At 38.7% G+C, this 22989-nt stretch overlaps 1 protein-coding gene across 1 annotated transcript in view; it reads right to left on the bottom strand.

Moving 5' to 3' along the window:
• slc4a11 (solute carrier family 4 member 11) overlaps window positions 1-22989 on the bottom strand; it is a 69325-nt gene that overhangs the window by 19479 nt on the left and 26857 nt on the right. Inside the window, exons 4-8 of the mRNA XM_085342511.1 lie at window positions 16767-16810; window positions 12569-12797; window positions 4924-5005; window positions 3323-3446; window positions 1093-1302 (exon numbers count right to left, since the gene is read on the bottom strand). Of these exons, the coding sequence (XP_085198637.1) occupies window positions 1093-1302; window positions 3323-3446; window positions 4924-5005; window positions 12569-12797; window positions 16767-16810 (689 nt within the window). The remainder of the gene's footprint in view (window positions 1-1092; window positions 1303-3322; window positions 3447-4923; window positions 5006-12568; window positions 12798-16766; window positions 16811-22989) is intronic.

Genomic DNA, 22989 nt, shown 5'->3' with positions numbered 1-22989 from the left:
AGGGGGTTGCAATCACCAGATAAACAAAAGTCTCAGAGAGGAATTACCGTCCACCTGTTTGCCATTCGTTCTGATGGAGTGAGGCAACAGAAAGGAAAAACATAAAAACACAGCAGCAATTTGACCTTTTTTCTTAAAGTACTGGAAAGTGGTTTGCTGTTGCGGGTGGTCCAGTGTCAATTTTGGATGTGGAACAAGGAGAAGGCGGACTGGCTGGCTTTTTCCCTGTAATTTTCTTTCTTATTTTATCATTTTCCGTTTCCTCTTTATTCCACCTGCTCCCCCTCCCCCATCACTTCTTTCCCTTTTCACTCCATCTGTCTTTCCCCATATAGCCCTCTGTCTCTGAGTGGCACTGAGCCTTTCAAGCCCTGGGATAAACACCTAACAAAATCCTTTGCTGTATAAAAAACAAACAAAAAAAACAAGGGGAAATGTCTAGGAGCTGTGGCATGCCAGTGGCAACATTAGGAAGAGATGTCGGTCCGTGGCATTGAGCAGAGCCCCTCTGGAGGTGTGTGTGTGTGTGTGTGTGTGTGTGTGTGTGTGTGTGTGTGTGTGTGTGCCGGCGAGCACATGCACATGTAACTAGGGCGTGGGGAGTTCTGACAGGACTGTGAGAGATGTAAGGTCATTTACCCACTGAGGAGGCCTGGCAGGAGTTTATGCTGATTGATTAGGGGGAGAGAAAAGATTGAAGAGTCAAGCCAGTCGAGTGAGGAGGAGAGGAGGAGTGAAGGGGGAGGAGGAAATGGTGCTGAAGGTTGACGAAGGGAGAGAAAGAAAGAAATACAAAAGAAATAAAAATAATAATAATTGTACTGTATGTGCGCAGTTCTCTGTTCTATACACAATCATAAGGATGTGAGATGATCAAGAAATAAGCGAAAGGTAAGGGGGGATGAGGCAAACGGAGGAAAGGAAGAAGACCTCAAATATAACATCATCACAAGTTCTAACCAATCACAGGCACCATTTCAGGGCACCAAGCACGACTCATAATGCCTTCACATCACTTCAAAATGTGCGGAAACGTGTCTAATCACCCAGCACTGACACACACTCGCACACTCATAGATTTTCCTTGCTGACCTTGAGGGGTTTATGACTGCGAGGGTCAGTCTCCTCCTTCCCCAGAGCCGTTGGCTTCTGGTTGGCTGCCGTGAGCTGGTGCCTCTGGAACACCAACGCTTCCTTAAACTCCTCCTGTGTCTTTGTCTCCAGGAGCTTCTGCCTGAAGGAGATGTCAGAGAAGAGGGTGGCGAATGTGCGACCCAGCTCCATCGCCGTCTTGGTACTTTTCTACAAAAAAAAAAAAAAAAAAATGCAAAGTGATACAAAATGTAAATCACGAATACCTCCTACATTTCTTTGCTGATCATCCGTTTGTTCTATACAGTTGTTTGTATACCGATCAATCACTACATGTGTAACTGCCTGTTTTAAAAAAATATACAGGTAAATAGAAAGGCAAAGGTGGGCGAGGGGTGGGTGCATACTGTCTTTAACTAGATTATTTTAAAACTGTGTTTGCGACATACCAAATATTAGAATTAATACCAGCTGCAGAGGTTATTGATATGTTTTTCTGTGATGCACTGCAGATATACAAAACTTCAAAATCTCTTTTACAAAGGAGAGACTTTTTCATACTAAAGAAATACTTTTTAATTGCAAAACATATTTAAGTATTTAAGGTCAATAGTTTGCCCATGCCAACTGGAAAAATGTGCTTGTAGAAATTGATGAGCACCCTGCTGCCAACATAAAACTCAGAGGGCAGCATGTCAGACAGGCAAAAAGCTAGGAGTTTCTTTGAGGGTAACATTACATGAAACAGTTAATGAAAACAGAACTTTTTTTTAAACAAGGGTCATGTCTTTATACCATATTCAGTCTGGTTAAAGAGAGGAAGGAAAAACAGGGGGAAACAGTTTCTAGACAGCTCTGTAAATGGTGGTTGATGGAAACGGTCCATTCTTACACATGCTAGATCACATACATTTGCCAACCAAAGGAATTTCTATCATCATTACCATCATGCCCCTTCAAAGATTTTTCTCTGAGAAGCATTCACCATCAAGGATAATTGAGGCATAATAATGCTTTATGTTTACTTGGGGCTTAGATTAATGTCTCTGAAAATACCATTAGTGGTTCTGATTGCTGCCAATAAGACTGGCGAGGAGGGTGCTGTAGGCACCACTGAAAGAAATAAACATAAATGAGGGTTCATGGGAAAAGAGATAGAAACAAGCAAATATACAGAAAACATAATGCAACAAGCTGAAGCATAACCGATAACCAGGTTTCCTCTTCCTCGACTGACCACCTACCCAGTGGTGAAAATTACATACTTGGGAGGATACCAAAGTAAAAGTGAGGAAAGCATGAAATCTCTCTTCTTCCCAGCAGGATGGAGGTTGGGAAGTCGAGGGTTTTCACCTGGTTTGGGGCAACAATCAGAGTCAACTGAAGGAGGGAGTGAAGTGTGTGTATGCGAGTCGAAAGCTGAGGATGAAGCAGTGGAGGACAGAAGGGATGAGTGGGTTGATGGGAAGGAGAAAGAGTTCATGGTTTTGATGGGAGGGAGGGACATTACAGGATATGTGTCTCTCCAGAAGCTCTTCAGAGCTGAAGAAAAACAGCAAACACAAACACAACAGTGACCCGAAAAGTTCAGCAACAGAGAGGCCCTTGAACTGATTTCAGTTCAGGAGTCAATTTGGCCATTTAGCAGTTCTGACATCATATCTGTCAGTGTTTCAGGTATTTTCAGATACATATCTAAATATATGTATATAACGCAGAAATAGACAGATTATATCTTCACAAATAACAACCAACTAAACATCATGCGGCCTAACCAATATTTAATTTGTGGTGCTACAATTATGTAACATTATATAATAATATAATAGATTTGTGGTTTCTTCTGCTTTGCATTTTGAATTAAAATAGCAGAAAATCCTTTAAAGCCAATCTGTGCATTTTTTGTACAAAAAACAAACAAACAAACAATAAAGATAAGAATTATACTGATTTTATAATTTTATTCAAAAATTAATTTGCTTTGAATTATTTTTTTAACCTAAATGAACAGGTTGACGGGCAGCTCACAATAAGTGATTTTGCAAGAGCAGAACAATAAAACAGATTTTTAATTACCAGGAAAAATATTTTGTTAAATCACACTGGGCTACAAGTGAACATGAAATGAAATAATCAAAATGAATAAATGAAATAGGAACTAATTAACAAGTGACTAACCAGCGAAGACATAAATCTCATGTATCATTCCCTATGCCTGTGGGTTAGTTACCATTTTGAGAGGGGCCAGTATCAGGATGACATAGCGGACCTCGCAGCAGTTCTCCCCCCAGTTTTGTGGCCTCTCCAGGCGGGAGATGCACACATGACGTTTCTGGAGATGCTTCATGTTGCAGCTGGAGCACAGAGGGAAAAGAAGGTTTTATAAATGTCAACACCTCACTTCACCGCCAGCGCCCTTCATTTCCATAGATTAACCTCTTTCTCGACAGCAACACTTAGACAATATTCAAATATGCCAGGTGAGCTTGCATTCACATTATAGGAATGCATGTGAACATACATACATAATATTTAAATATCACGTCATGCATATTTAAACATGGTCAGTGTAAAAAGGCTTTTTAAAGATTCATATAATTTCCATGCTCAGAAAACCACTCAGTGATGCTTCCTGGCTTATCATCCTCAAATATGGCACTCCCATGTGGTAATGTTTGATCATAATATGACGGGTATCACTCAAAACTTTGCATTTCTGTTTATTTTACTTGCCCCCTTTCCTCTAAGAAGGAAAGTATACAAACCACACCAGTGAAAACGCCACCTAGTTCCCAAGATCCCTACCTTACTAAATTTTCACCTCTCAATCCTAGTCTCAGTCGCCTGAGGTTACTTCTTCCTTCCATCCTTACGAATGTCTTTTTCACAGATCTAAATCCAAATGTCACTTGAGTCACTAGTCCCAGTAAAACACTAGCCAATTGAACAGTCTTTGTTACTGAAACTCCTGCCATCTGTTCCCCCCAAAATGAACACACTTTCAAAGTCTCTTAGATCTTTTCCTCTTGGCATCTTGATACAAAATCAGAATATGCTTTAGCATTTTTAGACCTGCAACAGAGAATGATTGGATATTAACTGCCTAATTATAACAAGCGGCACACACGTGGAAGCATCTGCATTTCTGTGTTTCGCCGTTTGTTCATTTATACTTTTTTCCCCCTGATTTGTTACTCGTTTGTATTATTGACATTTATGCACAGCTGACCCTGGATACATTTTTTTAAAAAGAGATTATATATTATTTCAGTTGTACTTGATTTGGTGATGATGTCATCCTTTCCTTTGCATTACGTTTACCACCAGGAAGCCTGTTAACATGACACGAGAAGAAAAAAATATCCACCTGCAGTGACTGAATGCTCCAGAGCGCACTTTGCGATTGTTCTCTGCTTCTTCAGCGTGGAGATGACCACCAATTTGAAAGGTAGGGAAGTAAGTGCAAGTAATTTACTAACTTGCACATTCAGTCAGATAATCGACTATAGGACAGAGCAGAGAAGGCTGTGTTGCAACACAGGTAGGGTGACTTCATTCTCTATGAAGGACACCATACCGCGGCAGCTGTATTCAGCACTTATTGTAATATGCTAAAATCAAAATCTTGTTTTCAATGTGAGTAGTAATGTATGTAACATAAAATACACCTATAGTGATGATGAGCGTGAATGTTAAAAATAATCAATTTATAACTACATAAAAGCATAAATGAGTAATAAGAGAAAGCATCTTATAACACATTATTATAAATACAACTCTTTCTCTCGGCTCCCTCACACACATGTACATACACACATATATTTTGCTTACAGGATGCAAAGCCAGGACTGCTGGTACTGGACCCCTGTGGCGGTTGCTGTAACTCCCTGGATCGTCTCTGAAAGCAGGTGAACTGCAGACCAAAAAGTCAGAAGTCAAACAAATGATCTGAGATCAAGTGTCACATACTCGACGCCCCCCTGAAAAGTGTTTAACTCCTGTGTGTGCGCGTCTTAGAAATCCATGTCAACCCTTAAGAGTAGCTGACTGTAACAGTGTTAAACTCTATAAAAACGCGTTACCACATTAATAGGAGTACCTACTGTTTAAGTTTACAAAATTCATGCATTTGAAAACACAAATTAGCTTAGATTTCATTTTTTTATATGGCCCAAAAGGCATCATTTAAAAGCCTAAAAACATTCAACTGAAATCTTGTGCCTTTTCTGCTGCGCCAAACCTCTCGATGTGTCGTCTACATCAGAAGTGTCTAACAAGCTCGCCTTCTGGTTTAGACAGTATCGCCAGGCTGCGCTGTGTGCACCAAGACAAGCTAATAAGGGTGTCCATCCAACCTTGGAAAACACCACGCTCATGTTCAGATTAAAAAAAACATTTCATTATGCTGCCATGTTTACAGAGCACAAATCATTAAACATGGGCAACTGGGGGCACTGCTGAAGCCAGCTCATTGCTTCCTAATAAGAGGAATCTCCCTTCCGCTGTCTCCCGCTGAGAGTGATGAATAATAGTGTTTTGGGGGACATTCTTCAGCAGCCCCGAATATCCCAAACCCCTCTAGAAGATTCAGTATGTTTTGCTTCGCAACATCCTCTTCAACTCATTAGTACTGAGAAAATTACAGGGTGGAAATGTTTTGTATCGTAAGCAGCGGGGACGATCATTTCCATATCATTCTGATTTTCCCTGCCAGTGGTTTTTCTCTCTCTTATTCCATCTGTCTTTGTCTTTCTCTCCATCACTCTTCTTTTCTCTCCCTCTGCCTTGCCGTCTCATCAATAAAGTATCCTCCATTCATGCCAGAAAATGATGGGCGTCACCATGACAACAGTATCACAGTGCTCAAGGAGTGAGAGAGCCAGGAGGGGAGAAATGGGGTGGGGGGGGGCAGAAAGATACACAAAAAGAGAGAGAGAGAGAGAGAGAGAGAACGCATGTAGATAAAGAATAAGGGGGGAAAGAAGTCTTTAGAGACAGAGAATGACAAGGATGAAAATGAAACCAGCACGTGGTGAAGAAGAGCGAGAAAGAGGTGTAGGAAAAGGAAAAACAAGGGGCAAAGAGAGAAAAAAGAAAGAAAAGAGAACAAGAGAGACGATGCATGCAGCAAGAAGGCATTAAACTCTGAAAGAAGAAAATGAAAGCGAGAAAAATAAAGCCAAGGGAATAAAAATAAGTCATACAAAAAGTAAGACTTAAACGAAATGACAAGAAGAGCTTGAGACAGAGGGAGGAAAAAGGGAAGGAGAAGTAGAGGAGATGGACTGGGATTCAATTCAATTAATAGCAGTAAGCCTGACAGCCATGTAATAATCAAAAACCATCCAATTTCTCATTGACGTCAGGGATGAGAAGAGGAGAGAGAGACAGAAAGAGAACAAAAGAAAGATTAAAAGATAAAGAAAGGGGGATGAGGATAAAAGCAAGAAGAGAGAGGTAACAGAAGAGCAAAAGACAAGAAAAAACAGAAAGAGAGGTAAATGTGTGTAGTGAGGTTATCTGTTGTCCTCTATATCGACAGACTACGTTGTCAATGTCATGCTAAAAGAAGAGAAGCTAATGGCTAAATCTGCTAGCTGCAAGCCTCAATATCACATCATCCACTTCAGTGTGTTTTGTTTTGTTAGCTGCATATGCCTTTTCCAACAGAGGCTGCTGCAGTGTAGAAGGAATGGTCATCTTTAGAGTTAAATGCAACAACAGCTAAAAGTATAAAAGCTCTATACAATTATGAGCAATGCAAGTGGTCAATGAGGTGCGTTAAAGAAGGCATTTTTATGATAAACACATTAAAATAGAAGATTGTGTAACATCTATGACTTATTCTAATATATAAACTTTTGCAGATCATCTGATCCAGTAATGACCTAGACTAACTACCAGCTGTGTAATGAGTGACAGCCAGTCAGAAGGTGTACACTGCACTCCCTTTGCAGAAGACTGTGACACAGAATTAAATATGACCAGAAAGGCAAGCGACGGCAGGTCACTCAGTGCAAACCAAAATGAATGGGGAGCAAAATGCGATGTCATAGTTCGTTCAGTTTGTTGATTATCTCGTAGAAGCAGAAAAAAAAAAAAAAAGATTAAGTGTAGTGCAAGGGAATAAATTGTGTCTTATGTCTCCAGCTCAGGTGATGACAGGAAGAAGAGAACAAGTATTTGTGAGTGATTGCTGACATGATCAGGACAGAGACTAATTAAGAGATGTACATTTGATACTTGTCAGTTATGTGAAGATTTCTGCACGGTTTCATCAGCTTTTGCTATGCAAACACTTCTATTTCCACACAGAAAAGAAGAAAAAAAAACCTGATTCTTACACGCAGCATATCAAATGTGACAAACTTCAATGGAAAATGAGGAAAAAATATGAGGAAGGCAAGACCGGATGGCTGGATTGGTCCCTTTGATCTTTCTGTATTCTTGGTGAATTCTTTAACTGTGTTATTCACAGTTTGGTTGGAGGGAGAAAAACAGATTGCAATTTCTGCAAATCACATGAGGATAAAGCCGTCTGTCATAAATAAGGGAGCGAGGAATCAATAAATATGCTAAACCAGTGAAAAAGATGTGATATTCATATTTTTTTCGGTTTATGTGACAGAAAATCTGCGGAGATGTGCAGGTACAAAAACGCATCGATTCATTAGTTTCCCAGTTGATGTCTGAAAACGGTACAAGATCTTTTGGCAAGGTGACTCCTTGCATTACGCTCAGAGGTGACCTCCAGAAAGCCTCCTCTGTCTACGATGCCTAAAAGATTAACTGTGGTCTTAGCCACTGGTAGACTCGCATCATACATACACAAAACCCCTCAGTCACACACACTAACACATAAAGAGAAAACGATTGGTTTCCTTCAAAGAGTGTGAATGTTGCAAAGGGCACTATGAAGGAGGTGATGAAAACATATAGGTATCCATCACAGCCAATCACAAGGCACAAATGCTATGGTCACATGGTGAGGAAGGGGCCACTAGGACTGGGTCAATAGTGAAACTTCATATTTAGAGAGATTTAAATTGCAGTGATTTCTTTGGATAGAAACAAATTAAATGTGCAGTAAAATAATTAGTTATATAATTAGCTTATTAATTAAAAAAAAATACCTGAATATAAAACCTCTGAAAAATAGGTCATTTTTTCCTAGCAAGGACATAATGTCTATTCTAAACTAAAAAAATTTAATTATTTTGATTTTATGCTTTAACCTCGTAAGACCCAAACTCTTTCATGGCATGCATTTTTAATTTCTCTTTGATATTTAGGCATATTTTTACCTGATTTTTGTTCGAAGAAAAATGAGAGCCACATATGAGGATATTAGTTTAAAATTTTGATAAAACAGAGGCAGTATATTGTCCTCGTAAGTGGATATCAGGCCCTTGTAGAGCAAAATTTAGTATTTTGGTCTAGACAACCCAAAATGTGATGTCCACATATGTGGACACCAGGTCCTAGGAGGTTAAATCTCATTTAGATGTATGAATTATTCGATCACTTTACAGAACTATCAGTTTTCTTTTTACGCAGAACTGATAACTGCTGGTTGGACCCAGCGTTGACTTGAGGGGCCAATGAAGAGGCATCGATATCTTGCTGGTGTCTCTAATCATTTGATGACTCAGTGGATCGACCCAGTCCTGAGCACGGAGAGGAACACAAACGGAATACTGATGGTGATTGGTACAGGAGCAAACGACTGATTGCAGCCTCACGGCGGCTGATGCTGACATTTTCATCCAATTAGCACAGCTTACCGTCATCAAAGAAAACGAAACTTTGAGACTTGTCTGCATGGGGAGAAGGAGGAAGAAAAACCAAGAGGAGAGACAAAGAGTCAGTTCAGTCACCTTTTCTGGGCAACAGGCTAGCAGTTTTTCAGCAAGAAAATGACACGCATACACACACTTTCCTACCGAGCAGGCACACACATAAATATCTCTACTGAACAGAAGCTTCATTTCCTGCCCTCCTTTACCTCATACATATTAAATATCATTTTCCAGAGAAAATCTCGTCTTTGTTAGGCACAGAGAGATCCCATCTTGATTACTGTCTACAGGCTATTAACAAAAATTGGATTTTATCTCCGATAACGGTCGTGTGTTCAGCTGGTCCAAGAAGCCCAAAGACGTCACTGATGAGATCAAGATGAGAAAACTGGCATGTATGGCCACCATATATCATGATAAGTAAAGTGGTTAAATTAATGGTTTCAAATTAGTATTCTGATCTTTCCTGAAAAATGTGCCACAATGAAAACTCATGTGTCTTGCTGTGATATAATAAGGGTAAAACAAAGTCCAAAGGAAAAGATAGCAGCATTCATGGCAGTACTCTCAGGTTAAAAACACGAATCTGTGCAAAATATGTTCTTTGCAAACACACAAAAAAAAAGACAAGCAGTAATAATCCCCTCCTGGTTGAACAGATGGTCAAGTATTTCTGAATTTCTGAAGAGTTTAAGTGTGACAAAACTCACAGCGTACACAGATGGAGATATACATTTAAATAAGGCACTTACAAAAAAACAAAAACAAAAGAGAGAGACCTACCCTAAGTTTTTGTACTTAAAATAATAAATATGTTGCAGTCTAAATTCAACTGGCAGAAAATAAAAAATACAGCAACACAGGAGGATTATGCAAATCGAGACCAAGTAAAGAGCCAGCAAGATCGATCAAAGGTGACAGCAATTTAGGGAGAAATTATGCTACAGTCATCACAGACAGGGCACACAATCAGCAGCACACAGAGCACTGTGGCTATGAACATCACAGAGGAAGAGGGGAAAATATATTTATACATTATCATACAAAACACTGTCAGTTATTCTGTGGTAGCGGATCATCATTTTGGTCAGCATCCTAAAATCATTTAGTTCTTCAAGTACTCCTAGTTTGTCAAAAAATTATACATTACTTTTAAATTTTGGTGTACATATTAAAAGCGGAAGTAATATTATCATGCGTTGCATCATCGTCAGCGTTGTTCATTATTCCTCTGCACAATCCCGCTCTCCATCGCTGAATCCCAAGACAAAAGCAAAGCAAAAAAACAAAAAACAGCTCAAGTTGGCCTCCAAAAAGAAAAATACTCCTCTGTACAAGTAGGAGCAGGACTAATTATCTCTGTGGGCTTTCATCTTTTTCATTTCTGTAATTCTCTGTTCTTTCGGTGCCTGTTATAATCTTGCCCTGTTCTCTTTATCTCACAGCTGTACAGTATTACACTCCAAATGAGCTGGTCCGCTCGCCAGCCGTAATACCCCACTGTGGCAGAGGGAACCTTGATATGGCAGAAATTAATACCTGAAGAGATATGTCCCGTTGATAACATACTTACGTGCAATATGAATGTATTCCCCCAGGAAAAGCCTTTGTTCCTTCCCAAGAGATATTTTTTCCCCTCAGCGCTGACACGAGTGTTTCACTGGTGAATTCAGGGATTCTACCAGCAATGTGAAAATTCAAACTTTGTTTGAAATGCACCGCTGAACCACTGCCATTGTTATTAATTTATTAGGACAACCAAATCAAAGAGGTGAAATCCACAGACTACTTGGTAAACATTGTGTAATGCATACTTGAAAGACTAAACTAATTATGAACATTTCTGTATGTTCACATCCTTCTTTGAGCATATTATAGTAGCCTCTGTAAAGTTTTCGTGTAAATGTTTTCTGAATAGCTTCACTATGCTTATTATTAATGACCCCCACAGTTCAGTCTATTATTACCCTATTCTGTCTGCTGCAACTGATGCGTCCCTGCTGCGTGATGAGTTTCAGCCTATTTTTAAAATAGTATTTTGTGTCGCATAATAAAACAAAGAAATTATTGATTATTCGTTGTTTAATTCATAAATAAGTTCAAAAAGAATGTAATACTGACTGCTGCTACTCTGTTTTCACAATCAAGCATCACTTGAACAAAATGTCATCCCTTCATTTATGTATTTTTTTTTCATTGATTTTAGAAGCACACAGCCCAGACTTACAGAGGAATCATTTTTGTCAAGATGACAGCCATAAAAAAAGGGAAACAAAAAGGGAAAAAACCTTCCTTAGCCTCTTTGTGGGATATTCTTGAAGAGCAAAAGTGAAAACGCAGCTGCAGTGACCACAGCTTGAGAGTCTTGGAAAGCCATTTGAAAAACTAAGTGAGTGATCGATGACAGAAGTCAATTATCACCTTGCGGATCTGTCAGAGGCGGCTCTGCAGGGTGAGCGTCACACACCGCCCACCTCTGACTATCCATCAACAACTGCAGACACCAGCCCAGCCAGACAGGAAAACACTGGACACCGAGTACATGACAGGAAGCCCTTACACTATGATTACCTCCACATGCTCTTACAGTGGTGAAATCCCACTTATATTTACTCCTATATCGGCACGGCATTAAATCGAATGTACTGAAAGAAACCATTTTCCACGATTCTTCACGACTTTAACTAGATAGAAAGCAAAGTTTCATTTGCCAAACAATTACTTTTGTGAATGTTCTGTACAGCTTTCGGCAGAAAGCAATGCTTCAACAATAGCTACATATTATTATGTAAGAGGGCGGATTTCTCTTGCTCTAATGGGCTGAAGAGATTCGCCTTAACCAAGAGGCTTTGCTACTCAGCCAAGAGGACCTGTGCTGAGGGGACTAAACTAATGTGACAGGGATCTGTAAGCTGACAAATGGGCACCAAACCTAGAAACATGGGTACATTTACAATTGCATTCATGCATTACAATATAATATTTTAGGTACAACCGTTACTGAACATAGTTTCAGGTCAAAATAGAAAAAAAAATGTTTAAATGTATGTGAGACTTAATAAAGCTGTTACTTTTTTGCTTTTGCTTCCCCAATTAATTCTGCACTTCGAAACTGTAGCCTTCCCTTTAATATTTAATTGCTTTAATATTCAGGAGGAAAAAAAGCGAACGCCTGCTTTAAATTGCACAAAAAAGTAAAAACGATAAAGCTAAACTACCTAAAAATAAAAAGGAACATTGGTGTCTGTGTGTGCAGTATATGGTGGTGTGTTGAAGTGTAAAACATCCACTTTTCGCCACGCTGAGTGCTATTTTTGTCCACCTAAAAAAAGCTGTGGGTCAAATTGGCATCCTTGGTACAAACATCAAAAACGTTCCTTTGGGTATTCAAAGCTCCTTGAACCATTCTCAAGTCTATCTGACAATTCTGCTGCAGAGCCTGAGGTACAGCTTATTTATTTATTTAATTTTAGGTAGGCGATGACATGTGCAGACGTCAGATGTTTTTAGGTCAAGTGTCAGATGCTATGGGTCCTGGTCTGATTGTGGTTAGGCACAGATAATGCATTGTACTTCTCCATCTTGTGGTTTGCATATCTCTGTATCAACTGTATCTCAAAACAAATTAGACAACATATGACTGTGTTTACATGCATGTCGACAGAATCCTTGCTCACCGTTGACCTCCTGTGCTCCTGCATCTGTGAAAAGCATGCTCATCACCTCCTCGAAGTTGCACCCGGGCTCTAAAGCATGGCTGTCCTGGCCCACGTGGTGCAACATTCTCTTCAGAACATCGTCCAGGGACGCGGCTGTCTCATCCAGCAAGATGCTGGCCCTCGCCAGGAAGCCATCCAGGTCACGGTGTGCCCGAACCTCCTCCTCAAAATTCATCAGCTTCACATACTGTGGAAAAACAATAATTATTTCAAGTCTGAAATAGTTTTAAACGAGATCCCGTGTTGAGAATGCAAATAAGTTCAATTATAAAAGAGAAGAAAACAGTGTCAAAATGCATCTAGCCTAGTTTCTGCAGAATTGTACCCAAAGGAAAAAAACTAGATTTAGTTTTAATGTTTATATGGCAGGGTTTATTCTCTAAGGCAATTTTCAGTTTCAACTTTATTTATATAGCATCTAACCACAAATTATGTGAGTACACTTTACCAAGAAAGCTTGAAAATTGTCAAGGTAAACTGAATATCAGGGTAAACCCTGGCTATAAAACTGAGCTAAGCGTTTATATTTTTTTTATTTATTTATTTATATCTATATCTATCTCTATATATCTATCTCTATATATATATATTTTTTTTTTTATTTAATATCTTAAGATATAAAGAAATTACATTTCTAGATATAATATCTAATGTTTATCAAATTACATTTTTGACAATCAAGAATACAATAAATAAGCCTTTAAGGTGATTTTAGTTGTTAAAAAACAAAACTGTATAACTATAAAACTGTTACAAACTGTTACTTTAAAGACAAACTGCTGAACCCCAATTTATTTTAGAATTAGATCACATTTCTTACCTATTTCAGAATGAGGGCAGATGTAAGATCTTACTGACTTTTTGGATTGCAGTCAAATATAAAAGAACCCTAATAGGTTTGAGTTTATTGCCTTAAATCCTTCTGAGCTCTTCAAAATAGCAGAACACTGCCAACAATCAAAATTTTATCAAAACTGTACTAGTGCTGTCCACGATTCAGCTCAAGGGAGACGGCTGGACAAAGAAACCAACACAGCTCCATTAAGAGCCCAGACACCCACCAGTCATTGATTGTGTGATTGACAGAAATTCTGAAGATGAGTGGATTTCCTGCTGTTTCTTTTAAGCACCAAGCAGAAAGTCTCCGTGCTCTTTACAGAAAAAAACATGTATAGGTATTTCTGCAAAGAGCTCTCTATATAAATTTGATTTTGCTTTGTTTGTGCAATCACAGAAAGCATCGGTCCTGGGGCTCTTATGCAACTCGAATGAAATGATTAAAAAAAAGTAAGAAACAAATAGAGTTCATTTTGCACTTTTTAAAAGAAATTATAAAGCGAGTCATACAGGGCAGAATGTGTGGTCCAGTAGTTCATGTGTTAATTCAAAGGTTATATTTTAAATTGCTCATGAAGGAAGTGAAAAATATCCACCTGCAAGCACAAGCATAAATGAAAATCTATTTATGGACCATTGCAAATAAAAAAGATCCATAACAAAATTCTTGGCTAGGACTTAAGGACGGGAACATGTGAAATTAATAAAAAGCAGAGGGAGAGAGCAAACAAACGGAACTGTGATACAGAATGAGGAGATTAGAGAAAAGAACCAGGCAAGCTGTTGGTAGGAATGAGGCACAACAAACCGAAATCTCTGACAGGCTCATAACGGGGAAGACTAACTCTTGACAGGTTTGGTCACCAGTTCAAACTAATGCCCTCTCGGGGTTGCTTTAAACCCTTTTACCTAATTGGCACAGAGACATTTGTTTACTGCATCACTAATGATTTACAAACCTGTAGTAATAGTAATCTTATTCCCCTAAATTTTGTAAAAATACAATTTTTCTTATACATGTAACATATGTGCCTCAACTGTGGGACTCCTGCACAAAACAATGCCGACGATAAGAGGCTACATTTGTGGTCCAAACTTTACATGCACTTATCATGGGCACGAATGACACAGTAATTTGGGGGGGTTTAATAATTTCTTTCAACTGTTCTACTTCCAGGGTGGAATGCTTGTACAGCGTACATCTTTAAAAGCTTTAAAATGCAAATTTCATCCAATTTGCATGTGGTCAAAACATGCAGACTCAAATATATACATACACTCACTTAAATCTTTTAATAAGAAGTGCTGAAGGTTTTACTCCAGGTCTCACCTTCACAAGGCCAAGAACTATTAAATTCTTGTTAGGGACCATGATTCACTACAACTGGTAGTTTCTCTTTGCAAACATAAAAATGATTTGTTTGACAGCAGCCTGGAAATAGAACAGTTCAAAGAAATCATTAAAAGTCACAAATTACCATGACACTGATGCCCATGATGAGTACACATACTCTATGTGCCACAACTGCATCCTGCTACTACTACATTCACTGTGTGGTTCTCATCAGCCCATAATTTTAACAGAAATCCATCAACTTATCAAAACTGATTGGTGAAGGGAACTGGTGAAGATTATCATTCTCCGCTTTGAAATTTGTGTCTAAGCATTCATGTGAATAATATTAAGATGTACCACCATTGTTCAGATTGTTCAGAACAAACCCACCAACCCATGGCAGCAGCACTGTACAGCAGCTATGGTCCTCCCCAGCATGACAGCATGACAAAGCACAACGTCCCACCACAAAACTGCTCAAGGGTGGCTTGAGGACGTCAAAAACGTGCTCCGAGTATTGACCTGGTCGATGTAACGACAGATCCCTGCTATGAAAATATGGACTAACAAGACTGCTGCCAACTTTTAACTGGGGACAAACAAAATTAATCAGGTAATTCTTTTAATCAAAACATAAAATTAAGGTTTTTGGGTTTGAGTCCTTTACAAAGAGGGCTCATGATGCCACATGAATGAAAACGTCTGGCTTTAATCCAGTGCAAAAATAAAGTTTTCTGGAATTCGAAAAGAATGACGCACAAATAGATGAATGGTAAAAACAAAGGTCCTCAGGCTAGCCATCACATCTACAGGATCATCAAGCACAATAAAACCATTACAGATGTTTCATTTAGACCCTCTATAGCTGGAGAGCAATTCTTAATATCCCGAACTGCCTCGGCAAATAATTGCAATTTCCTTCCTGCAAGATCCATATGTGCATTATTCAGTTATTTTATGTTTGAAATGATTGCAATAATTCATAATTGCATAATTTACTTTAGCCCATCACAACATGTAGCTATTGTACAGGTATAACACTGCGACTCTAAGCAAAACCCCAAAACTAACCCGTAACAAAATGAGTGAGCCAGCAGTAAAGATGCATGAAAAGATTAACACTAGCAGTTTTACAGAAAATATTCAATATAGCAGAGCTATTCATTTATCAAGCACATCTTACACAGATTGGATTGTTTTTACAAATCTTGGTGTACTTCGAGTGTGCTCAGTGGAACTGTGGGCTGTTAAAACACATAGGAAAATAAGCGCAGCACGTTTTGGTTCCATATAGAATGAGACTCAATATTAAACCAATCAGGAAAAGATGTTTATTCTTTAATTTACTGCCCAAACTTACTTTAATATAAAATCATCTCTGTACCTTTATGCACAGCCAGCAGTGGGTAAGCAGGTATTTCAAATGCCTTCTTCAGTTGTTCCTCATTCAGTTTGACAACTGAGATTTTGGTCCTGTGTATATTCATAGAGGTCTACATACACTAGGCTTAAAATTTTAGATCATATTTGTTTTTCTTTCTTGATAAAAGCACTGGGTGCATTATATGTTGCTGACCCGTACTGCTAAATTACTGAGCCCTTAACTGGAAAAAGAACTGGAAGTTCTGTTGCTTCAGAACAAGAACGTTCTCAGTTTGAATCTTCTGGTCATTTTGGGGCCTTTCTGTGCAGGGCTTGCATGCTCTCCTCGTCTCTGCAAGTATTTTCTCTGGATGCTTCAGCTTCCTCTCTCAGTCCAAAGACATGTAGATTAAATCAACTGGTGAATTTAACATAGGTGTGGATGTAAGCATGACAGATTGACTCTCTACGTTAGACGTGTGATCGGCTGGTGACTTGCTCCGGGTTTAATCTGCCTCTGACGCTATACTCTGCAGCCCTGACAGATGGTTAAAAAGGTCAAATAGATATAATAAATAAACAGTAATATCAGACTTCTAGTTGATAAACATCCATCCTTACCCTTCTTGATGTATTGAGTAACACACAACCAGAATCGTCAGTTTCTGAGAAAGAAATAAAAAGCGATATAATTAGACACTCAAAGTGTACATCAATAAAGACTTGACATGTGTTTATATTAAACAGATTTATCCACAATAAGGGTGAACACATATATATCTGCTCAAAGGGCTTGAACCCATAAGTGCACTCTGCAATTGATCATCACAAATGAAAAATGAAAACGCAAACTGCTTTAAAAGATTAGAGCCAACATTATGTAGTTCTAGCAAATTATTTTACTTTATATACTTAACCTCCTAAGACCTGAACTCTTACATGGCATGCATTTTTAATTTCTCTTTGATATTTGGGCTGATTGGGGCCCGATGAATGTAAAAACAAAGAATTACCAGATTTTTTTTAACCTTATTTTTGTTTTTAAGAAAAATAAGAGCCACATATGAGGATATTTGTTTAAAATTTTGATAGAACAGTAGCAGTATAATGTCTTTGTAAGAGGATATCAGGCCCATGTAGAGCAAAGTTGAGTATTTTAGTCTAAATAACCCAAAATGTGATGTCCACATATGTGGACGCCAGGTCCTAGGAGGTTAAAAAAAAAACAACTAAATTACAGAACTGACAGCAAAGGTAAAACAGAAGATGAGACACTGAGTGATGAAGAATTACAGAACATGAAAGCAGACTTTGTTTTGAACCATTTCGTGTTCAGTGTCTTAAACTCCTGGGCCACTAAATATCAACATTTCCTTCGTTTGAATAGACTATGTTAAAGTTTTAACACCAATATGGTCATTATAATGTTCTGTATTTTCAGGACAGGCATTAATTCTGAAATCACAAGTAACAGCCACTCGAAGAAAAACAGCCTGAGACCCCTTTTTTCTAAAAGTGATGAAAATGTCAAGAGGCATGTCTTTAAATGCTCTCATTGAATAAGGATTGAAAATTCTCTTCTGATAAGGCTTTAATATGCGCATGTGGAGCTAAGGCAAGAGCTCAGATAAAGTACAAAGGTTTGGATTTTCCCAGTGTTGGGAAGAGGGGAAAAACCTTTTATGTTAGAAAACAATATAGGGACAAACGGAGGGAATGTGGTTTTCAACACACTCCCGTCCCTTAACTAGCAGACTGTCAGTACCCTGCTGACTCTCATAAAACAGTCCGCCACCACAGATACATAACACGGTTATCGCCGTTTACTGTGGCGACAACATTATTAGGTTACCATGGGCTTTCCTCCTCTGCTCCATGTGATGCATACTGTCGACTCGGTCTGGAAATCAATCAGTGCTTTAACTCCTCCCTCCAGCAACAAAGAAGCAAGAACACCCCCCCGACACACACGCGCGCACATACACTTTGACAAGCCAATAAGCCTTAGGAAAGTGCCAGGATATTATAAATAATCCTGCGACGAGTGAACGCGTTTGAGTGTGAGTCTGCAGAAAAGGGTGAGGGGCTTTGATCGAAACACCAAACACCTTGCCACAAAAACCCTGCAGGCAGTGTAGGAAAAAAAAGAGCCCCAACCCCTGCCTTTCTGTCTCTGATGAGACTATAGCAGGGGGCACGTGTCATGTGCAGTGGATTTGGTTCATCAAAGCCGCACAATCAAAAAGCACACGGCCAGGCTGATCTGTTCCCTTAGGGGAGAGGAAGCTCCGGCTCTAATTGCTGTCAGGCTGTAGCTGTAAGGAGATATTCGAATATTCATATTAAGATTACCTCGTCCCCGATGATCACCTCCTTCTAATGGACTCTGTATGTCTCAATATAGCTTAAAGTAATCCAGAAGAATTTCATTTTCTTTGGATTAGGTAAAAGAAGTGTTAAAATGTGTCCTTTATTTGAGCAATGTGCCACTATGACTGAGGATACCAGATTAACAACCTTGTACTTAGGCTAAGGTTGGGGATCTCCCATACTCTGCCTTAAACATCCAGTGTTTTTGCACCAGATGAAACTATAAACCTAAAAAGGATTCATGGATTACATCTGCATCTGGCAGATTTTACCCACAGGTCAACAATCTTACAGATTAAAATGAAAAATATTCATTATTTAACTTCTTGAGTTTTGAACAAGAACACTTGGCATCAAACTGGAAATTAGTATCAGATGTTACTCTTAGTTGAGTGTCTAAAAATGTATTTATCGCAGAGTTTCCTTTAAGAAACCTCATGGAAGCAGTGACAGTCAATAAAGAGGTGGAAAACAAGTGGGACAATAAGGTTTGATTATAGTGTAAAGGTACAACAGTATTTTTAGCTGTTGGTTTCAAAAGGCATTCAACAGTCCCTTTCAAAAGCAATTATAATCCTTCAAACAAATATGACCAGTACCTATTTAAGAGGCTTTGTTGCGGGTATTTATATTTAATACCTGAAAAAAAACTGAAAAATAATATAAACCTAAAACGACGCCTTAAACATTAACCTAAGAAAACTAATGTTCTTGCATGTATGTCATTACTGTTAATACCACATGAGTCAGCGTCTCAGGCAGGTCTTACTCTTTCTGTTTATCACACACCCCAAAGGTTTTTTTCTTAGGGTTTTTTTTCATGAAAATGTCCAATTCCTACCCAGGTCTTAAAAGAAGTTGCACTATTACTTCTGTATAAAAGTATTAACTATAAAAAGATTAGACTGACTACCTTAAGACAGTCTATACCCAAGTTAGAAAACATAGCATTACCTCTGGACTCTTTTTGCAGATATCTCATCCATAAATAGTCAAATCTTTATAGTAAAAAGAAAAGAGGGGGGGAAAAAAAAGTATTTTTGTCAATCCCCTCTCCACACTCATCATACATTCATGAAACTAACTTCGCTCCAGGTTATCAAGGTCAAGTCAGGACCTTGGTAAAAACCAAAATGTCTTTTCCAGCGTCAAAGACGGCTGTCCTTCCTCGTGACTTTTCCACATCAGCATTCAGCCAAATTGATTGAAGTGAAATGGAACTGAGCCCAGCGCTGGCTGAAAAATGTATAATCAAGATATCAATTGTATTTATGGAGGGAATTTGACAGCTTTATGACAAAGAGAGAAGAATGGATGAGATCATGTCAAAGTGATATAATAACAGAAGGAGACAAACAAACAAGTCTGTATTACTGTGATACAACAGTACTGGTAACCTCTTCATTTTCATATCTTTAATATTCCCTTCAATAACCACCATCAGTCACCTTTTTTGATGTTGCTGCAGCCACGTTGAGACAGTGAGCCTTCTTCAGATACTTTCAGTGACAGTGTATACTGACAGACTGGGCAGATAACTAACACGACTAACACTATTCTCACTGGGGGGCTGTAGCTATATGCTAAAGTCAGAATAATGGCACAGCAGATCTATAATAGGTTTGTTTTTCTTGTTTATTGTTCCAGTTTAGCGTGCCAGCATTTCCTAATTAGCAATAAGTCACAACTTACAGATGATGAAACCAAGGTACTGGACATATTTATAATGTGGGCTTGACACAAAGCCACAGGATCACCCGAATTCTTAAACCAACTTGAATCTACTGACAGATTGACGAGTCCCTCTTTGGTTTACTCTCCCTGAGGCACTGCTCAGTAAAGAATCACTTTTTGTACAAGAAAAAAAAGACGGTAACTTTTGAAAACACCCACCTATTTTCAAAAACTCAGACACTCAAACTTCTAAATCCATTTATTTGTTTTAGCTAAACTTTGTTTAAACCTTACTCTACTTTTTCAATGAAAAGGGAGTCTGTGGAATTTGGCCCCTTCTCTTACATTAGAGATAATGGAGCGGATCATTCAGTTTGTAGTACGAGGAGGAATAATAGTACCTCAGAACCGACAGAAAGTGCATTCTCTTTTTACCATATCAGGACATTCATTACCAGGAATCAGTATTAGAAACAACAGCACACAATGTCAGCTGTTGTTTGGGTTTTTTTGTTTCGTTTTGCAAAAACTATGAATTGAAGAAAATGAAACAACTTGTAGAACCACCTTTAACAGCAATAACTTGAAGTAATGGTTTTCTGTGTGACTATCGGTCTCTGCAAAGTCATGAAGCAAGTTTAACCCACCCTTCCTGCTTCAGTTTTTTGAAGTTTGCAGACATTATTATTTATACACAGATCTCTGCACACCCGTTCTGTTGTAGATTTGGTGCTGTGCTTGGGTCACTGTCCCGCTGATTGACCCAATTTGGTCAACCTTTAGCTCTGCAATGCTTTGGTATACAGAGTTCTTCTTGGTGGACTCAAGGTGCTCAGGCCCTGTGGCTGCAAAACAAACCCAAACCCCATCCACCAGATGCTTGTAGATAACTTCAGTGTTTGCAGTTTCACTGAGCGTTGTCTGACCTTGGAGTGGGTTTGCTTGGACATCCAGTTCTGGGAAGATCAGCAGCTGTCTTGAATGTTTTTCATTTGAGAACATTTGTTTTAGTTGGTGATATCTTTCTTTCTTGGTTTTGTATAAATGCACATTTGAATACTCCAGAAGTGCAAACTGCCAAAGCGTTTTTATAGAGGCGGTCACTGCTGCTGCTGATTAATTCGAGTGCCATCAAATATCAGCACCTGGCTCACTACACATTTTCTGTATTTTGGCTTAATTTTTGCTAAATAAATAATGACACAGTGTAATATGTCACGTTTTGTTATTCATTTGACGTTTTATTTATGTAATTTTAAGAAACGGGTTATTTGTCTTATGTCTTGGTATGTAAAACCTCAGAACTGATAAAGGATTTTACTGATAAAGGCCACGTTTGTCAGTAATATTCTGAAACCAGGCATGAATCAAGAAAGGGGAAATAAAAATGAAAATAGAAACCCCTCCTCCTGCAGCTCTTGCTCTTTTGAGATTAAGCACAGCACATGCCTGTGCCCGTGCTTAATACACCTAAAAATAAGAGGACTTTTTCATTGTTGACCTTTGGCCTCACATGGAATTTAAACCCCACTCTCCAAGATCAAGATCCTCTGCTTAATTCATTGTGCTGCCACATCCAACTTTCTTTCTGACTTTCATGCTCATTATACTGCTTTCTGCTGCTCATCTCATCTGGTCTAAAGACTGATTGGTAGGAAGGTAGAAACGGTCTAGTTAAATATATATAAAAACATATAATGGTGAATATGGTGGAGTTACACACAATTGAATGCTGTCCTAGAAAACGGGCTGGAAAGATACATTTGAAACAAACATTTTCTCATGAATTAATTAAACAGACAGATGTTTTTAAAATTAGATTAAGATAGGAGCTGCTGTCTCTTGGTATGACGTAATCACTGAGTTATTTGCTTTTCCAAACCACTGCTTATTCAGGCAGACAGGATGTGATTAAAAGTCTTAGTCAGTCTTAGATTAATTTGACATGGTGGACATATTCCACAGTGGTCTGTGATAATTTGTGACACAAATTAAAAGCAAAAATAAGATGCAAACAACTAATGATACTGGGATCAAATGTATGTGACAGCTACACTTGTGAGGCTGGGGGCAGCCAGGAACGAAAACAAAACACTCTAATCAGCATTCAGCTGTGCTGTCAATGAGTAATGCACTGAAAATCTGTGAGCAGGAACTGCTGTGCATGACAAACATTCTGCACCTGCAGGTGAGAATTTTGACAGCAGCGAGATTTCAACATATTACAGCTGTATAGAGAGAGAGGAATATTACACAAATCACTGGAGCTCAGGATGTGAACATACTCACTGAGATTAAGGATGAACAGGAAGACAATTACATAACTTGAGATTATATCAATTCATCCTACCCTTCCATAGACTTACCTATACTTAACTGTAGCATCTACCCCCTTGCAATAATTCTTGGATGTTTGGGAAGGCTGTCAGCAGTTTTATAATTTACTGAAGACACTGGATATAAAGTTAATTTTTTTCAATCAATTCCATAAATGCTTCCTGTTTTGTTCATCCTGATAGTTCATTAGTCTGGAACTGACTGTCACACTGGCGTATAGACAGATACAAAACCGATAATTGAGGTGAGTAAAAATGAGGTATTTTATGCTTTTATTTTAGGCCCGACATAAGTACAAGCTGTTCAACGTGAAGAAGAGCATTATCACAGCCGTTTTGTTTTTCTAACTTGTCCCCAGCTTGCACCACTACAGCTCTCTTGTCAGATGCCTTAAGTGTTACTATGTATGGAGACCCAGCCTAAGTGGCATGGTCACCTGTCACATTCAAAGCAAATGGGCATC

The sequence above is a fragment of the Diplotaxodon limnothrissa genome, linkage group LG19 (genome assembly GCF_057381915.1).
Source record: "Diplotaxodon limnothrissa isolate DT_005_m linkage group LG19, D_limnothrissa_male_GT1.1, whole genome shotgun sequence".
NCBI classification, from domain to species: Eukaryota; Metazoa; Chordata; class Actinopteri; order Cichliformes; family Cichlidae; genus Diplotaxodon; species Diplotaxodon limnothrissa.
Note: the sequence above shows the minus strand (reverse complement) of the source record. Positions and strands in the feature narration are given on the sequence as shown.